General features: G+C 41.9%; 1 protein-coding gene across 3 annotated transcripts in view; it reads left to right on the forward strand.

The window, feature by feature from the left end:
* Positions 1–21,743, forward strand: part of RASEF (RAS and EF-hand domain containing) — a 78,133-nt gene that overhangs the window by 52,618 nt on the left and 3,772 nt on the right. Inside the window, exons 9-16 of one of the 3 annotated variants that reach the window (XM_027048155.2) lie at positions 709–797; positions 4,057–4,291; positions 4,594–4,731; positions 4,848–4,995; positions 6,289–6,370; positions 8,012–8,126; positions 12,911–13,030; positions 15,619–15,695. In XM_027048155.2, the coding sequence (XP_026903956.1) occupies positions 709–797; positions 4,057–4,291; positions 4,594–4,731; positions 4,848–4,995; positions 6,289–6,370; positions 8,012–8,126; positions 12,911–13,030; positions 15,619–15,695 (1,004 nt within the window). Of the gene's footprint in view, positions 1–708; positions 798–4,056; positions 4,292–4,593; positions 4,732–4,847; positions 4,996–6,288; positions 7,112–8,011; positions 8,127–12,910; positions 13,031–15,618; positions 15,696–21,743 lie in introns of those variants that run through there. The other 2 variants (XM_053205221.1, XM_053205220.1) reach the window with 2 other exon arrangements.

Below are 21,743 nucleotides of genomic sequence, written 5' to 3' on the forward strand. Positions count from 1 at the left end.
GGGAAACCAGAGAAAGATGTATAAAGTGTGACCTGGGTCCCAGAAGAGTTTATAATGTAGTAGGGAGTTAAGATGTGCATGAATGGCAATAATATAAGAAAAAGTGGGAAATCTTATAGAAGTACAAAGAAAATACTGCTCATTTCTGAGGAGGGAGAACGCACTTCTGACTGAGGCATGCATTTAGACACAGTATTTTCTATGGTGGTAAGATTATCAGAGTGGAGGCATTAGTTTTAAAACCCTGCTGTGGAAACAAGCTAAGCCCTTCTTGGAAATTGGAGGAACTTCCCCAGAGGGCACATGCCAGAAATCCTCCTCTCCCACTTTTGGAGGTCAGCTTCCAGTTTGGGGTTCCTATGCAGTAGCTTTACATATGGACAGGTCAGTCACTCGGCCAAATTATGGTTTGAGAAGAGAGAAATCCAAAGAAGTTGGTATTGCAGGGTCCTGGCAGATGTGGGGAACTGGGATACCCCTTTATCACTTGTGCAGTAAGGCTTGGACTGAAGACACAATGAGGCAAGGGTACTGTGTGCAGGTGCCTTGTTGAAGTTTTTACCTCAGCGTCCGTACTCAACACTTACTCATGTAGGATACCAAGATTTGAATTACAGTGGAAGTTAACTAGTGTGTTGTATATATGTGTATATGTACTATATGTACCTGGCATAACAAAAAATTGCTTATATATTTTTTGTATTGCAGCGCATAAATAATATATCACCAGGGAATACAATTTCTAGAAGCAGTCCCAAATTTAATGGTCATTCCCCTCAACCTCTGGGCTATGACAGGTATGTTAACACCTACTTACTTTTTGTTTGAATTCTGGATCAAAGTTAAAAGGAAAGTGAATTTCCTTAAAGGTGAATTAATAAAATAGTAGAATCTACTTTGGGCACAAATTTCTATTTTCTGCTATGTTATTGTAAATTTCTGAAACCTGTAAAAATTCCAAGTAAAAATGTCCCAGAGAGGGCAAAGTAGTTTCCTTAAGATGTTATCATGACTTGATTTTACATGTGCTCCCCATTACCTCATCCCTCATCATGTCGTGTTCCTAAGAAATGGACTCTGAGTGCTGTTTCAGGGAAATAAATGGAATTACAGTGTAGGATGTTGATGTACGTGTGGTATATGATTTTGAGACTCTTGGCGTGATCTGTAAACGTTTAATAGCTCAGCATAATATGTAAGCTGTGTTCAAGGGCAGGGAAACTTTAAAAACAAATAGAAATATGACTAGTAGGTGTTGGTGAGCTATTGTATTGAAGCTGAAGTGAGAATTTACCTCTATTCTGAATCATATGAAGTGAAATATTGGTCCTAGCTTGAGATCTAGTGATAAGGACTGAAAGGTTACATGTATGTATACATGTGTGTACAAACACATATGTCCTTTGTTGTACTTAAAAAGTTAACTTTGGAGTGTATCAAAGTTTGTAAATAGAAGTGAGCACATAAACTCTAGGTTTCCAGCTCTCCATTTCCAGTGCAACCCTCCAATTCATGTTCATTCCCTTTGCATTTGAGAACTTTCGTTCTCAAGAATAATGTACTTACTATCCCGGAGATAGCAAGATGGTCAGGTCCCCTTTCAGAAAGGTCTGTTACCAAGGCTTATTGGTGGTCACTTTTAGGAAAATTCTATCCAGGTATCAGAAGTTTTGTTGCTCACTGATTTGTGAAATAATAAATGTGGATGGTTTATAGACGTGTAGGCAACTTGGTTGCTCTGTTACTAAGCAGTAGACATTTTTTATCTTTATTTAAATTTTTTTTTAAATGTTCATTTTTTGAGAGAGAGAGAGAGAGAGCAAGGGAGGAGCAGAGAGAGGGAGAATCTGAAGCAGGCTCCAGGCTGTGAGCTGTCAGCACAGCTTAACCGACTGAGCCACCCAGGCTCCTTCTTTTTAACAATGTGTGGGTGCAATGTGCTTTTTCTGGACTGATATTTAAGATCAATTCTAAGCACATAAGGGAAAAGATACATAACTGAAAATTATTTCAGAAATTTTACCATAGTTCATTCTGGAAAAGATTACACACTATGGGTAAGACTGAATAGTACTGGACTAAGAACTCCTCAACAGTAGGTTCTAAGGGACAAAGTCATCACACACCTGTGGCTCAGAGAGATAAGAGCATAGCACTCAGGTGCTCATCACCCTGAATAGGAACCAGTGGGCCAGTAGGGTCTGGACTGATGTCCCCTTTGGAGGGTCATTAATTTGATGTAAGAAATCAACATTTAAATTTACTTTTTGATGCTAATATAAAAACTCAAAAGCACATTGTGAATTTTATTGCTTTTGTGGCCTTACTGGGTTTTAACTTGTCTATTTGTTTTAGTTTTGTGTTTTCTCTAAGATCTGTAACAAAAATATGACTTGTTCTATATTTGTACATATTTAATTATGATGAAAATATTCTTTGGGGAAGTAAGAATAGTTTACTTTTAAAAGAGTATGTCTAGAACTTGATTTTGAGAAAGTCTGATCTGTACCTATATTTTTAATTTGGAGTCTAGATATTCATGGAAGTGATTTCTCAATTCAGGATTTCACTTCTTCATTCCTTATCAAAAATCTGAATAAGTTTTTAAAAAAAGTTCTGATCAATAATTACATGGAGCTGAAGTAGTTTGTATTATATTATGAGTATGGTTTTCTTAGTTTCCTTATAGTGTTACCTAAATCAGTTTTGGAAGGAGAGTTTCATAAATTATAAAACAACAAGAAAATGTACACACACACACACACACACACACACACACACACACACACAGAGATAGCTAGCTACAGATATGGTGTGAATACATGCCCCAGGATATGAGCAACATATTTAGGGAGAGTTTGGTGGTTTAAGTTATTACCTTTTTAATTAATTTGACACATTTGCTAATGGCACCAAAATATTTTTGAGTTCTCAGATTTATATGGCTTATATTTACTTATATTTGAGATCACCTTCTGTTTTCTAAGCATATTAATCTCTTAATATTTTTATCTCTGTACACTTATATACCCTGCCCATTTCTCCATTCTGATGAGATGGTCTATGCCAAGTGGCCAGAATGGTCCCCAGAGTGTAGTGGTGACTAAATGAGTTATAGCCCTTGATTTTATTTCAACATAAACTTAGGTTTTTGTGAAAATCAAATGGAAAAGCAAAAGTATATAGGGAAATAATGTGGTTTCTTTTGATTCTCCTGTTTGATGTTAATTTCTGCCTCACTTATAAGATGTTAGAGAGTTTGATAAATGGAAACATCCATAGAAGTCAGGGGATCTAGCCTTTATCCATGTACCTTTCCTATAGGAGTCTTTCTAGACTCTGTATCAACACCTACTGGCAGAAAACTCCCAGGTCATATTCCAGTACCTACCTTTCTAATTGCCTGTCATTTTTCACCATGTTGTTTAGAAGTATGACTCCTGGAAAAGTTTATCAGTTGGCCCTTATTTTGTCTTGTGCAACTTGAGAGGATGTATTCTTCTTCATTATGTGTTGCTCTTTGAGTATTTGAGGAGAGAAACTGTTAAGACTTAAGCTGAGTTCACGAGACTTAAGCTGAGTTCACGGAACTATTTCTTGCATCTGAGTCTCATGTCACCATAGATGCCTTCGCTGTCCAGGTTCTCAGCATCTCTTTTAAGTAGAGAGTTATCCAGAAATGGACAAGCTGTTTGGAATATGGTCCAAACACATCAGAGTAAAAAGGTTCACATGTTCTGCATACATTTTTCTTAACTCAACTTGAGATTGCATTTATGCCCTGGACACTGTAATTCCTTTTGTATCAGGAAATAAAGTGGTTTTAAAAACAGCTTCATTTTTGTTAAATGTTTGATTTGAGTATCTTTATGTTAACTAATTGTTGCATGGAATGAACTGATACTGCTTTGAACATTTTGTTTCCCCTGATGCATAATCATGGAATACATTGTGGTTCTTGGCCAAAGCTAGAGTGTTGATCTTCTGGAGTCCACTGCTGTGTGGTCCTGAGCTTTGTGAGCTCTCCGGTAAATCTCTCTTCCCCTTTGTCACCAGGTCATCCCGCTCTTCCTATGTGGATGAGGACTGTGACTCGTTGGCCCTCTGTGATCCAATGCAGAGAATGAATTGTGAGGTTGACAGCCTGCCTGAGAGCTGCTTCGACAGCGGCTTGTCTACCCTGAGAGACTCCAATGAGTACGACTCAGAGGTGGAGTACAAGCACCAGCGGGGACTTCAGAGGTCACACGGCACGCAGGAGAGCTTTGTGGGCGATGCTTCAGACACAGACGTAAGCCCCAGAAATCATGGTCTCCTGGGCCTTACCTTTGATAGAAATCTGTCACCCCATTTGACTTGTATCCGTCATGGGAATACGACTTAACGGTTATAAATATGAAACATAGTCAGCCGAATGGTTTTTCCCTCCACCAAGTTGGGAAGAAATTCTCACAGATTGCCATTCGGGGCTACTCTGTTCCCTAACAGCACTGACTATAGATTCAGCTACTTATTTTTCTTCTCTCTAATCCATGATGTATATGTGTAGTGAGAGACTTTGTTTTTTAATCGCTGCCTTAAAAAAAAAATTAGGTTCCTGATATAAGAGATGAAGAGACGTTTGGTGCAGAAGGCATGGCTTCCATCTTGGACTGGAAGCCCCAGGGGCCCTCTAGCGAAGGCAGCATTGTCAGTTCTTCGAGAAAGCCCATCTCGGCACTGTCACCACCGGTAGGTAGTTGCTGAGGTATTTTATTCATGAACACTGTGAATTTTCGGTGTCATATAACTTTTTAGGAAGAAAACTGGCATGACCTTTATCACCCACTGTGGCTTTTGTCCCCTAGACAGACATGGTGGATGGTAACCATAAATCTTCCAGCTCACAGAAGGCTTACAAGATTGTGCTTGCTGGAGATGCTGCAGTGGGGAAGTCTAGTTTCCTCATGAGACTTTGCAAGAATGAATTTCGAGGAAATACAAGTGCCACTTTGGGTATGGTTCCTTCTTCAGTTGATAATGGGGAGATGACCTTGTTTAGCTTGAGTTTATTTTCTTTAGAGATTAGATACACAGATATACAGATCTCTCTCTGTATACGTACATGCGTGTGTGTGTGTGTGGGGGTGTGTGTGTGTGTGTCTCCTTGTCTGTAGAATGGTCCTCTTCTGTTTTAGTCAAGGCCTAACTTTAGGAAAAGAAGACTGACAAAGGACAAAGATAATCTACTTAGCCGGTCAGAAAAACTGAACCAAGTTCAGAGCTGGAGATTCATTTGTTCAGCAAACATTTCCTGGGTTCTGCTATGAGCCAAATGCAGTTGTAGGTGCTGAGGGCACACAACGAACAGTCAACTAAAACCCAGCCTCGAAGGAAGCTACATCCCAAAGGATGGGAGTCGGTGAAAAACAAATAAAAAAATATGAGGTTTGGAGAGAGGTGAAATCTCACACAGGGTGACCAGGGAAAGCTTTTCTGATAAGATGTCACTTGTTGATAAAGTGACATTATTAATGGCCAGTTTGTCATGGTCAAAATCATAGGCAGGTGTATGATCCCTCCCCTCCTTTACAATGGAATACATGAGTAAATACTTCTGAGAACAAGAAAAGAAGTGTCCTGATTTCCCAGATTTGCATAATGATCAGTAAATAGGGTTGAAGATATGCAAATTATCATTCACTTTTGTTCTTCATCTAAGAGTTCTTATTTTGATAACTAGAAATATTAGAACAGATTGATTACCCTCTTCACAGTGGGTGTCTTTGTAAATTTATGGTCCTTTGTTACATACCCTTCAAGATAACAAAGCTGAAAGTTCACTGTAATTTGATTCATAAAAAGACTGCAGTGTTTTGTTCAGTTGCTAAAGAGCATGGCATGTATGTGTGTCTTACCCGTATACACACTCATACACATGCACATACATACACATATGCACGTTTATGTGCACACAAGCACATACACATGCACACACACAAACACAGAGACATAACTGAGTTTGTCTGATTACCCAAGCAAATAGAACATAGATTTTCCTTTTGTCCATAGATTAAATCCTTCCCCAAGTCAGCCAACCTGCAGATGGTACATCTGTGTGCACACGTGTGGTCTGACTTGTAATTAGTATCTGAAGGTCAGTCCCCTTGAAGGCCACATTCATTCCTGTTTACCTCACTGAGCTTGGGCTTATTGGCTTTTTTCTTATCCCAGTAGTGCTTGAGAGTAAAAGAACAATAGAATTATTTACATCATGTTCCCTCATGTTCTCTTATAATTCCTTCTTAGGAGTTGATTTTCAAATGAAAACTCTCATTGTGGATGGAGAGCGAACGGTCCTGCAGCTCTGGGATACAGCTGGTCAGGAGAGGCAAGTGCTTTGGTGCTTCGGGCTCTGCTTAGGTTTGCCTAGACAAGCCTCCTAAGGTGCTTGGTGTTTTTTTCTGCTCGTGATCATATAATTATAGTACAATTTCAGGAATGCGCACTTTTTGCCACATTCTTCCCTCCTTCACTTACCTGTCAGTTGTCCGTGGAGATCTTTAGGCTTCCTCTGAGCCTGTGTTGACTTGGGAAAAAGAGAACAAGGGAATTTAGGTGACCCAGCAGTCCAAATGCAGTATCAGTGGGGGCAGGTACTTAGTCGGGTACAGTAAGTGATGGAAAAGAGAATCTGTCCGCTTCCTTCAGTTCAAGGGCAGAGGCACAAACTAAATGGAAGACTCATGTTGGGTGGCATTGCCTTATCTTGCATTCATTGCCAATGACCATAAGTATTAAGCACAGGTTTTAATCTTGTCTAACTCTTTGGAAATAGAATCTCTCCAGTTGTTCAACTAAGTTTGGATGCTGCCTGCCTGTGTACCAGGCACTACTCAGGCTGCTAAGATTCAGCAGTAAACGACACAGATATGTAAAAGCTGTTCACCCGGAGCTCATATTCTGGAGCAGGCTGAGTTTCAACGTTTAAAAAACATTCATGGGGCGCCTGGGTGGCTCAGTCAGTTAAGCACCCGACTTTGGCTCAGGTCATGATCTCGCAGTTCGTGGGTTCGAACCCCACGTCAGGCTCTGTGCTGGCAGCTCAGAACCTGGAGCCTGCTTCAGTTTCTCTGTTTTCGTCTCTCTCTATCCCTCCTACTCACGCACTCTCTCTCTCTCTTTCTCTCTCTCAAATATAAACATTAAAAAATTAATTAAAAAAAAACAAAAAAATATTTGTGGTTGGGATGCCTGGGTGGCTCAGTTGGTTGGGCAACCGACTTCAACTCAGGTCATGATCTCACAGTTTGTGAGTTCAAGCCCCGCATCGGGCTCTCTGCTGTCGGCATGGTGCCTGCTTCAGATCCTCTGTCCCCATCTCTCTGCCCCTGCCCTCTAAAATAAATAAACATTTAAAAAATATTTTTAAAAAAAGGAATAAAAAACATTCACGGTTGATGTGGCCTTACTGAAGATAATATAAAATAGGGCAGTTGGCTTAGAGTTGGGACATACACATTGAGGTATATGCTCTTCCCCTCACGAGCTGCCCCTCACCCTGTGTATACAGTTTCTGGCCTGTTGCAGCCATTGTTCTTCTTTCATGTGACACCCTCCCCCCCCCCCCCCCCCCCGCCAAAACGGAGATTTTCTCTCTTGTGCATCTCCCTCCCTCTTCTGTGTCCCACATGTAGGTTCAGGAGCTTGTTGCCAAGGCTGAAATTTTTAAGAAATTATGCTTCAACCTTGTCCTGGTTATGTTTTGCGGTTTGCAGACATTCTTGGGGGTAGTTTGATGGAGAAATTGATTGGCTCTTGTAGATTAGCACCCCAGATTGTTGTTCAGTTACCTTCCGCTGAGACATCCCAGTCCTTGGAGGTGGCTGTTTCACAGTGACGGTTGCCGTTAGAGTCTTCTCAGGGGAGGCTTGTTCTAGAAGATGAGAAAAAAAGCATAAAAGATGAAGGGGCAGCTCCTGCCCAGTGGACTGATTAGAACCGTTACTTAACATGCTTTTCTCTTTGCCAGATTCAGAAGTATTGCCAAGTCTTACTTCAGGAGAGCAGATGGCGTTCTGTTGCTGTATGATGTGACGTGCGAGAAATCCTTTCTTAATGTACGAGAGTGGGTAGATATGATTGAGGTAAGATCTCAACACAGAGAAACAAACCAAAAATTACACAAGAGAGTCATAGGCCATCTTGGAACGTGCGATTTCTTTTCTTGGTTGAAGTGCACACCGGTAGAGACCATTGGTCCAGGCTGTCACAGGAAGGACTGGGTGTTAGAGGGAGTTTCCAGTGACACTTGGCAGTATTGGTCTCTTCCTCAGTAGCTGGGTAGGTTTCCACAGAACCATGGACCACTGAAGGGAGCTTCTGGGAATGAAACTTGGGGGTGTTCTTACAGATGAAATCAGAACCCTTTTGGAAGTAAATGCACATGTAGGCAGCCTGAGAAGAAGCTGCTTTTACACATGGGGTAGTGTGTAGCATGACTGGGTGTTGCACAGGGCCTTCCATGCATGCCGGACGTGTGGGTGTCGCATCACGGATGTGAGCATGTGCACGGCCCAGTTCTGTGGCACCTGCGTTCTCAGCCTTGTGGTGGCAGTAATTTGGGTATCACTGAAATACCAGTTGGTATTTTATTTATTTATTTACTTTTTAATTTTTTTTAAATGTTTGTTTATTTTTGAGAGAGATAGAGACAGAATGCAAGTGGGTTGGGGCAGAGAGAGAGGGAGGCACAGAATCTGAAGCAGGCTCCAGGGCTCCGAGCTGTCAGCACAGAGCCTGATGCAGGGCTCGAACTCACGAGCTGTGAGATCATGACCTGAGCCGAAGTCGGACGCTCAACCAGCTGAGACACCTGGGTGCCCCTCCAGTTGGTATTTTAAACATATGTGGTAACATCTGTGCTCTTTTTTGTTTGTTTGTTAAATGAGATGATGCCTTTCATCTGAGGACCTTTCTTATCTTTGGTTTCATGGTGAATAATTTCTGAAAGTAGGAAATGATTTTGACCATAGTGTGCTGCCAGAGGTTATTTTTTTTTAAGTTTTATTTATTTTTTAAAATGTTTATTTATTTTGAGAGAGAAAGAATCCTAAGCAGGCTCCATGCTGTCAGTACAGAGCTTGATGTGGGGCTCGATCCCAGAACCATGACGAGATCGTGACCTGAAACAAAATCAAAAGTCAAATGCTTAACCGACTGAGCCACCCAGGTGTCTTGCTGTCAGCGTTTATTTTTTTTTTTAATTTTTCTTAATGTTTATTTATTATTTTTGAGAGACAGAGCATGAATGGGGAAAGGGCAGAGAGGGAGAGGGAGACACAGAATCCAAAGCAGGCTCCAGGCCCTGAGCTGTCAGCACAGAGCCCGATGTGGGGCTCAAACTCACGAACCATGAGATCATGACCTGACCCAAAGTCAGTCGCTTAACTGACTGAGCCACCCAGAGCCCCCAACAGTTATTAATTAACATAAAACTACAAGCTATGGTTCAATATACTCTTTTAATTTTTTTTTTTAACATTTATTTATTATTGAGAGACACAGAGCGTGAGCAGGGGAGGGGCAGAGAGAGGGGGAAACACAGAATCATAAGTAGGCTCCAAGCTCTGAGCTGTCAGCACAGAGTCCGACACGGGGCTCGAACTCACAAACAGAGAGATCATGACCTGAGCCAAAGTTGGTCGCCCAACCAACTGAGCCACCCAGGCACCACTCAATATACTCTTTTAGAAAAAATAAAATTAAAAAAAAATAGTGGCTAATATAATTTTTCAATTAAGTCCATTATCTATAATTTTTAACAGGCATGAAATAGTACAGTGGTGGCTAAACACAGAACTGATTGCTGTATGATACCAGGTTAGCCTCTAGATTCTTCATTTGGGCCTATTTAATACCCTATCAAAAATAGAATTAATGATCTCTTTCTAACTAAAGAAGTGATGTGAGAAATGACAAAGAAATGTGCATTTTGTTCTACTGAAATATCATGACTTAAATTTGTTATAAATAACGATGAAAGTGTGTTGACATTTATGTAGGATTTTTATTTCACAAAACTTTCCACATGTTATATTCATCTCTGTAATGTATCTGAGAAAAGAAGTAAAAAGTGTAATGTTTTTCTCACTTTTTTATGTGAAACTTGAGGTAGAGAAAGAATAGGACAATGGCTTGTGGTTATTTAGAGGTTAGGAGTTGAATGGGGAATTGGCTCTCCTGATTCAACCCTGGTTGCTACTGGGATAAAGCGCCAGAGTAAGCAGTGGGTTGAGAAAAGCTTTTGAGGTCCAGAAAGGAATTCCAAGGTACCATCAGTGAACAGAGGAAAAGCAGCTGCTCAAGGGAACAGACAGACCTCCCTGGGACAGAGCGATGAGTCCAGAATGACATAATCCCAGCAAACTCCTACCCCACAGAAATTCAAAATCTATAGCAAAACTTTTTGTTGTTAAAACTATCAGACTTAGTCTTTGTTTTTTGTTTGTTTGGTTTTTTAATTGTTGTTGTTGTTTTTAGACTTAGTCTTTAAGTCTTTGGATTTATGCTCAAGGCAAGGAGGCCTAAAGGCAAGGTCAGCCCATGTTGAAACGGCCCTTAGTGACCAGCCACAGCATGTACCAGGACCTCATAATTTGCCGTGATTTGCTAATCACCAACACATGATAAGTGACCTTTTTAGCTCTTTGGATCACCTTTCACAGGGTCTGGAAAGGATGAAAACTGTATTGAAGATGAATGATTGAATTTGCAATCGGGAAAAATTAGATACCAGTTGGCATTAGACTTTCACCTTCAGAAAAAAACAAAGTGTGATAAACCTTTGCCATGGCTCACTCTAATTTGAGGAAATTCTACAGGGACAGTTTATTTATTTATTTATTTAAATGTTTATTTTTGAGAGGGAGAGAGAGAGAGCGAGCAAGAGCGGGTAGGGGCAGAGAGAGACAGAGGACCCAAAGTGGATAGGAAGCAGCCTCTGCACTGATAGCAGAGTGTCTGATGTGGGGCTCAAACTCAGGAACCATGAGATCGTGACCTGAGCTGAAGTTGGCCACTTAACTGACTGAGCCACCCAGGCATCCCCTGTAGGGACAGTTTATATGGCCACTATAAATATGGGTAGAAACTCAGATTATGATTGTTGGGGTAAGCCAGAGGGTTGTAGTAGAACTTCAGCAGTGAACAGACCCTCTGAATTATTAATGAATACACTTTGATAAAAACCACTGGGTTACAAAATCGTGCAACAAAATTAGGGATAAAGTTAAATTTTGGCCATTTACTCACCTGTCGTGAATAATGTATTGATTGAATAATTGGGTGAAAGTTGAAGGGAGGAGACACTTGAGATGTGGGATCTCTTCCTGACTTTTACACGTTCAAGAGCATTTTGGGAGTGCCTCCTTTGTGCACGTACTATTCTAGAGCCTGCAGTGTATCCATTAATAAACGGAGAGCCCTATCCTTACGGAGCTTGCACTCTAGTAGGGGAAACATAACTAGCAATAAATATGTAAAATAAATAGAATGGTAGAAAATAACAAATCTTGTAGCAGCAAGAAGAGGGCAGGGGAAGGAGCCTGATGATGAGGCACTGGACTGCAGGTGGTGTGGTCAGCGTGGCCTCCCTGGAAGGTGAAGTTTGAGTCAAGACCTGAAGGAACTGCCAGTCTTTACTGGAATGACTTTGGGAAGTCATTTGGATGCTTGGGTTCTTGGCTTACTTAAGTGAATATTTGTTTAATGGCTTCCAAATGGTGCCCCCTTGGAACCTGAGCAGTTTGCCCAAGAAGCACAATTAATTAACACGTTAGTGGATGGAGTGCCTAATTTCTGGGAGGGCCTTTTATTTCCTTTCCCCCTTTGCTGTTATCACACTCTGGTGCAAGGAAAATGGTCTGAAGAGAAAGGAAGTCAGGTATAATGTCATCATTTTTAATGCTTATTTCTTGATCTCATGACAGGTAGGGCACCAAACTGAAAGAACACCTTAGACATTGCAATCTTAGACATTGCAAAGGGCACGTCCCATGTGCCTTAGTCGGGGCTCCTGCTTCTCGTGCTTAGGAACCAGAACCCTGTTTTTCTGTGCTGGTCAGGTCATCTTCCTCTGTTCTCATCAGCACCTTTTGAGGTCAGGTGTGCTCTTACTAACTCCTTCATTTTACAAGTGGGGAAACTGAGGCAGAAACATGAAGAGATTTGCCTGATTTCACACACCCACACCGGCAGCCCGGTGGTGGGAGTGGGGGGGCCTCAGCTGTGCTTCTCTCATTTCACGCTCTGCCAGCTTGTGTGGTCCCAGATGGTGGTACAGTTTGTGTAAGTTGATTTAGGAGCATTATCCTTACAATTGATTCCTTTGAATGATTGATAATTAACTCTTGTAAGAAAAACGAACCTTTTAGAACCTTCATATTTTGCTTTTGTTGTAAACCAGACAGCAGTGCATATGGAGCCCTCAGGCTCTGTTTTTATCCCATTATGGCTGAGGGATTTCCTGTGTGTTTTGTACCTGAGATAACGAAGTTGACTGGTCATCACCGCTCGTTGGAGTGAAAGCTGCAGAAAATGCTGTGGGCGCCACAGCCAAATATAATTCTGTGGTCATGCCTCTTGAGTTTATATTGGTTTGTACGGTGGCAGGAGGGATGGAGTGCATTTGGACCGTGGCCTGGGCCTTTACAAGTTCTTATTTGGCCTCTCTGAATTTCAGTGTTCTCACTTGGCAATGGGAAGAAGTCTGACTCTTTTTAGAGATATTTTGAGGCTTAAAGATCGTCCCTCTATGTCACTTGGCACCCGAGGGGCATTTGGAGAATGGAAGCTGTGGTTGGTATTGCTGCTCTTGTCAGTGGAACTTGTTCGGTGTTTGATGAACACACAATTTTATTCTTTATGGCAGGATGCAACCCAGGAGAGCATTCCTATCATGTTGGTGGGAAACAAGGCTGATCTTCGTGACGCTGCTGCAGCAGAGGGACAAAAGTGTGTCCCAGGATACTTTGGAGAAAAGCTAGCCATGGTAAGGATAAAAGTGGGTCTATTGGGATAGACCTTAGCAGTTCATGAGCTTTGTAGTTTATGGCCCTTCACTTTTGTCTACATTCACTTTAAGAGGTATTTTGGCAAACCTCCATCCTTTTTTAAAACTTTTTTTTAAACGTGTATTTATTTTTGAGAGAGAGAGATACAGAGTGGGAGTGGGGGACGGGTAGAGAGAGGGAAACACAGACTCCGAAGCAGGCTCCAGGCTCTGAGCTGTCAGCACGGAGCCCGATGTGGAGCTCGAACCCATGAATGGTGAGATCATGACCTGAGCCAAAGTCAGATGCTTAACCAACTGAGCCCCCCAGGCACCCCAACCTCCATCCTTTTTGATGGGTCTCCTGTCCTTATTCAGGCAGAACTCTGCTCACCTCCCTTTAATGGATGTAGTTGTACCAAGGATTTAAACCTCTCATGGAAGTAAAATGACCACTTGGTCATCCTCCAGTGGAGAACATTGACAAAGAGTAGCCAGAATTATCCTGCCTTCCTCCCCACTCTCTACCAGTTCCTGGACTCCTGTAGTTCTGGAATCAATGTCAAGGAAAAAGAAGGGTTTCCTGTTTAGAAAACATGGTTGAGTTCCAGAGGTTTACTGTGCCAGAGGGCAGTGTGTCACGTGGGTGGAAGAGCATTGGGAAACTTGTTGTTGTTGTTTTTTTTTCTCTAAGATTTGTGCTTAGTTGAATAGTCTAAATTTGGTTATGCACTTGAATAGAGGATGAAGCCCATGTCTATCCAGCCTATTACCATGGGAAGTGTTTATTCTACCATTATTACCAGTGTGTGAGAGTGCTCCAGGGCCCTCTCACGACCTGTCCTTCCCCAACAAGGAATCAGAGGTACTTGGGTCAAATAAAATCATGCCCTAACAGTCTGATCTGATACTGTGGTCATTGTTGTCTGTCATCAGCACCATGGAAGAGCTGCCCTGTAGCATGGACATGCGGGCTTGAACAATGAGTTTCAGTGTCACTATTTTCAGTTGGAAAATATTTCTTGATTTAAATCTTGGAATTGTGAGCCTAACATGCTAAACATCAGAACCAGGCAGTGAAATACAGAGGGGATTCATCCAACACACGCTTCATTGTATCCACTTCATTGTGTGCTGAGCAGAGACTAGAGCACAAAGCAGACAGTCCTTGTCTTCATGTAGTTTATTTCTGGGGGAGATTTATGTAAAACTTACATAATGCGCGTGCCACATTGTCCCACACACCCCCTTGAGAGCACACCATTCCTGGCCATATGCCAGGTTTATTCCCATCTCACGATTTCTGAGTTCCCAAGGTTTGTTTACCTGTGTGTCTTGTGACCCCTACCCCTGTGCATCTGTGGAGGCAATCTCTGTTTCACCCCCCTGACATCCTAGCTCTAGAACTCAGCAGCAGTGCTACCCATTTCCACTAGAATTTTGTGATTTTTATGCATTTTCTGTGGAATCCACAGGGGCTCATGGGTGAAGGTCCCACTGTGGAGTGGAATCTTTCCCCATTGTGTCGTTCTCTCTCTCCATGCTCCAGAGCAGCCATTACATCCTCCCCTTGTCCCACATGGACAGTGTTGCCCACACCCAGGCCTTTCCTGAGGGAAATTGTCTCCAGGCAAAGACACAAAAGTAACTTCATCCATTACACTTGTGGCAAGTGCAATGCAGGAAAACCACACAGGGCTGTGCAGCAACTTGTCAGGGTGAGACAACACTGAATCTTAACCTCCGGGGAGGATTACCTGAAAACCCCAAAGGGTGGTAGGAGTCAGCCTGCAGATGGGGTTTGATGGGGGAAGGGCATAACCCAGGTAAGGGAAACAGCAGGTGCACAGGTCCCGAGGTAGGAGGGAATTTAGAACAGTGGCGAAACGGAGGGAAGGTCAGGGTAATTGGAGCATTGTGAGTGAGGGGAGATGATGGCAGGTAAAGCTGGGGGGTGGGCTGGGACTGCATTGTCAGCCGTGGTGAAGCACTTGAGCGTTACTTGAGGAGGAATGAGAAGCATTGAAAGGTTTGAAGCAGGAGACTATGATCTGTGATCATCATATACATAACTGCTGGGAGGTTGAATAATAGAGGCCTAGAAGATGTCCATTGGTTTTAGCAACATGGAGGTTGCTGAATCTTGATAGGAAAAGATGATAGTGTGAAGGGATGTGTGTTAGCTGCTGGCCCAAAGGACACATACTTTTGATGGACATTTAATTCGTGAGTGGTTACCTTAAACTATCATTTTTACTTCTCTCAGATGATCTTTTAGAGAACATTTGTAGCAACTGCGATAGGACTGTGGGAAGAACCTTAAAACATGAAATTGTGTACAGTGCTTACTTTTAAGGCAAAATAAAATTCCTCTGACTAGAAACTGTTTCTGGCATAACTACATTCAGATTCACTCTTTCTTAAAGCATTGAAACTCTGAATCCAGTTTCTTGGCTATTAGCATCCTCAACAGAAGAGTATTTTTATTTTATTTGTTGGTTTTAAAAGCTAAAATTCCGGGAGACCTAAGAAAGAGGCCTGAGAGAGAGAGAATTCTTTATTTAATTGCGTGTATTTCTTTTCTACAGACCTATGGGGCGTTATTCTGTGAAACCAGCGCCAAAGATGGCTCAAATGTAGTGGAAGCTGTTCTTCATCTCGCTCGGTAAAGTGCTGCCTCATATTTGGAAAACTGGAAGTAGGATTGAATTTTCGTGTAGTTGGTGCATATATCAAATTTCTTGACCGTAACATGAATATACATTCGAAAACACAAGTCTTGTATTTAGTAGTGGTGAGTGAAACAATTGAGCACAGATTTTATAAAAACTGGTAATGCTGCCTCTGCACTGTGAATGTTGGCAAAGTACCTTTACTGCCAAACAAAACAGGTGCATCTGAGGTGTCGTTGACATTTCTGCAAAATGTCACTGCAAAGCTAATAGTTGACTTGTATGAATCATTTCCAGGAACCAGATTTTAAACACAAGAGACTATTATGAAATTATCTATTATGACATTTTCCTGGGTAAAGGGAAAAAAGAACCTCAACAAAGCAAATTGTATGTCATGCCAGTTGGAAGCACCTTGTTAAAATTATTAGTCAGATAATTACTAAGCTAAGGTAATGGTGTTAATAATAAATAACACTTTGGGATATAGATTAGAATGAAAATTATATCATTGAGGAACTTGAATATAAATGTGAGTGTTTTAATCCTTGGAGTAAATTTAATTTTTAGGAAATAACAATATTATCTGTTAGATCTCTCTTTTTTGCCTAGTTTTCTGCCACAAATGAAAAGATGATTCTTTACTGGCCTAAAGGAATTAAATATCCAAAAAAAATAGGAAGGAAAGGAAAGGAAAAAAAGAAAAGAAAGTGTACATTAGCAAGATTCAGGCCAGTGATCTTTAATTACTGACAAAGCCATAATTTTAGTGTAATTTGTGTAGGTTTTTTTTCCTGGTCATTTGTGAGGTTTTACAAGAATCTTTTTTTAAAAATTTTTCAATGTTTTTATTTATTATTTTTGAGAGACAGACAGAGCACAAGCCCGGGAGGGGCAAAGAGAGAGGGAGACACAAAATCTGAAGCAGGCTCCAGGCTCTGAGCTGTCAGCTCAGAGCCTGACGTGGGGCTCAAACCTACCGACTGTGAAATCATAACCTGAGCTGAAGTCGGATGCCCAACCGGTTGAGCCACCCAGGCACCCCTACAAGAATCTTAATTTTAGAAGGATAGTTGGCTTGCTAATATACATTGACAAGTAAAATACCTTGCAGTGTTTTAAGTGCTGCTTTTATATTGATGACTTGGTGTTTCTAGTGCTTACTAGCTGCTTTGACTGGGGCCTTGGGCAAGATCCTTGCCCTCACTTGAGAGAATCAGGAAATGGGCCCCAGGACTTTTTTTTTAAGACTATTTATTTATTTTGAGAGAGAGTGCGCAGGCACACACATGGGGTGAGGTTGGGGGTGGGGAGAGGCAGAGAAAGGAGAGAGAGACAGAGAGAGAGAGAGAGAGACAGAGAGAGAGAATTCCAAACAGGTGCCACACTGTTAGCATAGAGCCTGGTGGGGCTCGATCTCATGAGCCATGAAATCATGACTTGAGCCAAAAATCAAGGGTCAGATGCTTAACTGACTGAGCCACTCAGCTGCCCCAGGAAATTAGCCCAGGATTTTAAATGGCCTGTCTTTAAAAATTATCTCCTTTGCTATCAGTCCAAGATAGAGAACCACCTTTCCCCACCACACTGGAAATCATCTTTGTTTAAAGCAAAAGCAGTGCTAACTTTGAGTGTGACCTAGAACAGGTAGAAAAAAGGTAAGCATTAAACATTTGTAGATTCAGGGGAATTACTTGGTTTTCTGCCTGTGAGTCGCAGGGAGAATCATGGGCTAGTATTATATTTGTCAAACAAGAACCCAAGTAAAACCTTTGTAAGTTGGGTGAAATAAGTGACTTCGTGCACCTCTGTGTGCATAGGGGCCTCCAGCCATTTTGACCAAGGAAGGCTCACTCAGTAGAGGTGGTGAGAGATTCAGCGAAATGCACGAAAGATGGATTCATTGCTGAACTATTAGTTGTTTACACTTTTCCAGGTGGTCATATGGTGTTTCACTGCAGTATACCCAGGGATTCCAGGGTGGAGGTGATGCACTTGCTGGGCTCGATGGGTGTGGGAAGGGCCTGCCTGCAGGTCTGCAGAACATTGCAGGGCCCAAGGCTGACCTGGAACCCCAGGGGAGGTGGAGGGAGCCTTAGCTTTGGCAGTGGGGAGAAAAGGATGCTGTATGTCAGGCCTCCTGTGAGGCTGTCATTTGCTGCCTAGCTTTTGGAAGACTGTAGTGTCAGGAGGCTCAAAGTCCAATCTTAAATCTGCCCTCGCACAGCCATGGAGTCTCCTCTCGGCCTCTCTAATCTGTAAAATGAGGAAGGAGCCTGGAGGAAACGACCCCCAAGGTCCTTCCGGTTCTGACAGTCCATGGTTCTGTGTATAATAGCCAGTAGTCCACTGAATCCCATAATCACTGTTTAATGCTGAATTGTCTTCACGGGGTCATATTAAAGTTAAATGACTCCAAATTGCCACAGTCACACCCAGAGCACAGAATCGATTCCCTTTATTGTATTGTAAAGATGGGAGAGGTTGTGAGCCGCCTGTGCCTTTTCACCATCTGCTCCCGCCCGGCGCCCTGTTTACCATGCAGCATCCGCACAGCCATGTGCTTCTTTCCTTAGAACACCTGTGTGCAGAGGCATTTTGATAACGAGGTCACTTCTCGTGAATCACTTATCAAGGAGTTCTTTTATTGTTGTTATTGCATTGTGGCCTGGTGCAAGGCCTCTGGTTTAGTTACGTTAGCGATGTGTTAAATGTGAAAATTACAAGTAGGGCAAACATGTAAATGCTTGAATTTGCTTTCTATCCTGCCTTCAGATTTGCTTGTCAAAGTACCTATGTCTTGAAATGGCAGAGTCACCACAGGTGAAACTATCATTTTTAAAAGTTTTTAATCCTTCAGAAAGCTATGTATCATCCAAAGCATGTCACATTCTCGATTTGGATCTCACAAGTTAATTCCTGTCGTGGCCCCTTTCACACTGTGTTACATCTTAAACCGTGTACTATAAGAGTTTATGAATTTGCACTGTCTGAAACAGAATTCTGTTTTGAAAGGAGGCCATAAATGTCTGGTTAACACCTGCAACTACTAATACTGCTTTTTCTGGAAACCTCTCAATCCCAGGAAAAGTTTCTCCTAGAAATGCAGTTTCTTTGTAATGCTGATGGGACATCTGTCACAATCATCATCCCTTGGCAGGTGAATTTGCCATACCAGGACCACAAGCTTTAAGCATTTTGCACTAGATTCAAGTTCCAGGGGCATTTAATTGATCAATGGCCTGAAAATTGAAAAAAAAACCCCACAAAAAATGCTTAGGTTGATATTATCAGTTCAGCCGAGGAGCTGAGCCTGTGGGTGTAAATCCATTCATGAGACTGACTCACCTAAAATGCAGCTGTTAGGCATGTGGTAGTTTTTGGAGAGATAGTCTAGTTTTCCCAGCCTTAACACTGTTGATTTCCTTAAAGTGGGACATGCCTGCATTTATGATGGATTAAAGAAACCCGAAGGCCAGATGAAAAATGTGGGTACATGTTTTTCCTCCTTAATATTTGTTTTCAGGTTCTATAATGTCTGCATTATGTGAGCATTCAGCCCATGGAGGCCCCATACATGATTCAGTAAAGATACCGAGGAAATAAATATGAGACAGGCCATGCAATTTAACATGAGAGGAAGAGGGGCGCCTGGGTGGCTCAGTCGATTGAGCGTCCGAGTTCAGCTCAGGTCATGATCCCGCAGTTCATGAGTTCAAGCCCTACATCGGGCTCTGTGCTGGCAGCTCGGAGCCTAGAGCCTGCTTCAGATTCTGTGTCTCTCTGTCTCTTTGCCCCTCCCCTGATCACACTGTCTCTCTCTCTCCCTCTCTCTCTCTTTCTCTTTCTCTCTCTCTTTCTCTTTCCCTCTCTCTCTCTCTCTCTGTCTCTGAAAACAAAAAAATAATAACATGAGAGGAAAAGAAGAAACATATGACCAGGCAGCCAGATGATTGTAGCTGATAGAGGCCATTGGAACCCCCAGAAGGAGAGACAGGAGTTGTCTTGTGAAGGTGCTATGATTATTATACCCATTCTACAGATCAGAAAATGGAGAAATAGAGTGCTTGATCAACTTGCTCAAAGTGACACAGCCACTAAGTGGCATCATTGGGACTTGTCACGTGAATCTGAAGCGTAGGCTTGTCACTTCAGTGTTGGCAGTCTCAGGATTGCATTCCACACTCTCTTCTTTACTCTCTCTCCACCTAATGCCTTCTGTCCCCAGTGTTTCTAGAACTGTCTCTAGCTGGTGACTTCCACTTTCTGTATTTTTAACCTCCACTTCTTTTTAAAATTCCAAAACCACATCCCCAACCCATCAACAAGTAGAAATTCTGAAGGCATGACTGTATCCAACATGTCTAAACCCTCACAGCCTGGCCTCACCTACCTTTCTGGTGGCATCTCTTATCTTGCTTCCCAAAGGAGTGATAATCTGTGGACACAGTCAAACTTTATTTCTAGTTGTGGCCAGGCTCTTTTATGTTTCCTTGCCTTTATGCGTGCTGTTCCCTGCACCTGGACTCTCCTTTCCTCATTAACTGAAGGCCAATCCCTGTCCTTTTTTTTTTTTTAATTAAAAAAAAATTTTTTTACATTTATTTATTTTTGAGAGAGAGACAGAGCACAGGTCGGGGAGGCGCAGAGAGAGAAGGAGACACAGAATCCGAAGCAGGCTCCAGGCTCCGAGCTGTCAGCACAGAGCCTGACATGGGGCTCAAACTCACAAACTGAGATCATGACCTGAGCCGAAGTCTGACGCTTAACCAACTGAGCCACCCAGGAACCCTTCAATCCCTGTCCTTTTAAGAGATCCCTCCATTGTCAAAGTCTCCATGAAGCTGTCTCCATAAAGCCTTCCTTTCCTGCAGGCCAGCACGACTGTGGTATACCCTTTGTATTCCCACATCACACTGTGTATGGGCATTAGCAGCTCTCTCAGGGCCTTGTAATGATTTGTTTAGACTTTCTCCCCCTCAAAGCTCACAGAGAGGGTCCCAGAATTTGTTGAATGACCAAATGTCTGAGATGATGCAGTTGGAAGTTGGATCACTTTCCTGTTGTTGCTGTGATGAACTCCCACGAACGTAGTCCCTTAAGCAGTACAAATTTATCATGTTCCGCTTCTGGTGGTCAGAAGTCTGAAATGAGTCTCGTGGGCTGTTCTAGGTTGGCTCGTGTTTCTTCCTTCTTATCCTGAGTCTTTGTTTCCTTACCTGTGGAGAGAGGATAATAGTACTCACCTGTCAACCTGTCAGGGTTGCATGTGTGTTTATGTTGTGTGCATGTGAGTGTGCATTAAATAAGAAAAATGTAAAAACGTAAAGCCTAGCATTTATTAGCTGGCTTTCAGCAAGAATTAATTTCTCTCTCTTTTTTTCTTCCACTGAGGCATCTTCTTTCGAATTCACAGTATAGTGGTTTTCAAAAGTTATTAGCAAAAATGAGCACCTTCTGGAGTTGTGCTGACCAATTCAGACATTCCAGAAGTGTGGCTAACCCAAATTAAGATGTGCTGTAGGTATTAAGTATATGCTGGATTTTGAAGACAGTATAAAAATTATAAAATACTTCATTACTGTTTTTATTGATAATAAATGTTGAAATGACAATATATTTGCTATACTCATTTAAATCAAATATATTAATAAAATTAAATTTGCATGTTTGTTTTTACATTTTTTGATGTGGTCTCTAATAAATTTAAAATTGCATATGTGGATTATATTCTGTTTCTACTGAAATATATTGCTGTACTAGGAATATGCCAGTCCTTAGTAGTTTCAGGTGGGACTTCAGGGTCCCTGCATGTTTCACGAGCATCCTAAGGAATGCACGTGGAAGGATCTTTCCCTAGGAGACTTTTGCAAGATTTTACAGATCTTTTGTCATTGTTGCCTCTAGCTGTTAATTCTAAGAGAAATTTAGGAAGATTTTTCTTTTTCTGGATTTTAACTTAAACATTCATCACGACATCCATGATCATGTATAATTCAAGAATGGTTATAAAGTTATCGTTGTTTTCATGAAGGTCAGCG

Source organism: Acinonyx jubatus, chromosome D4 (genome assembly GCF_027475565.1).
Source record: "Acinonyx jubatus isolate Ajub_Pintada_27869175 chromosome D4, VMU_Ajub_asm_v1.0, whole genome shotgun sequence".
NCBI lineage: Eukaryota > Metazoa > Chordata > Mammalia > Carnivora > Felidae > Acinonyx > Acinonyx jubatus.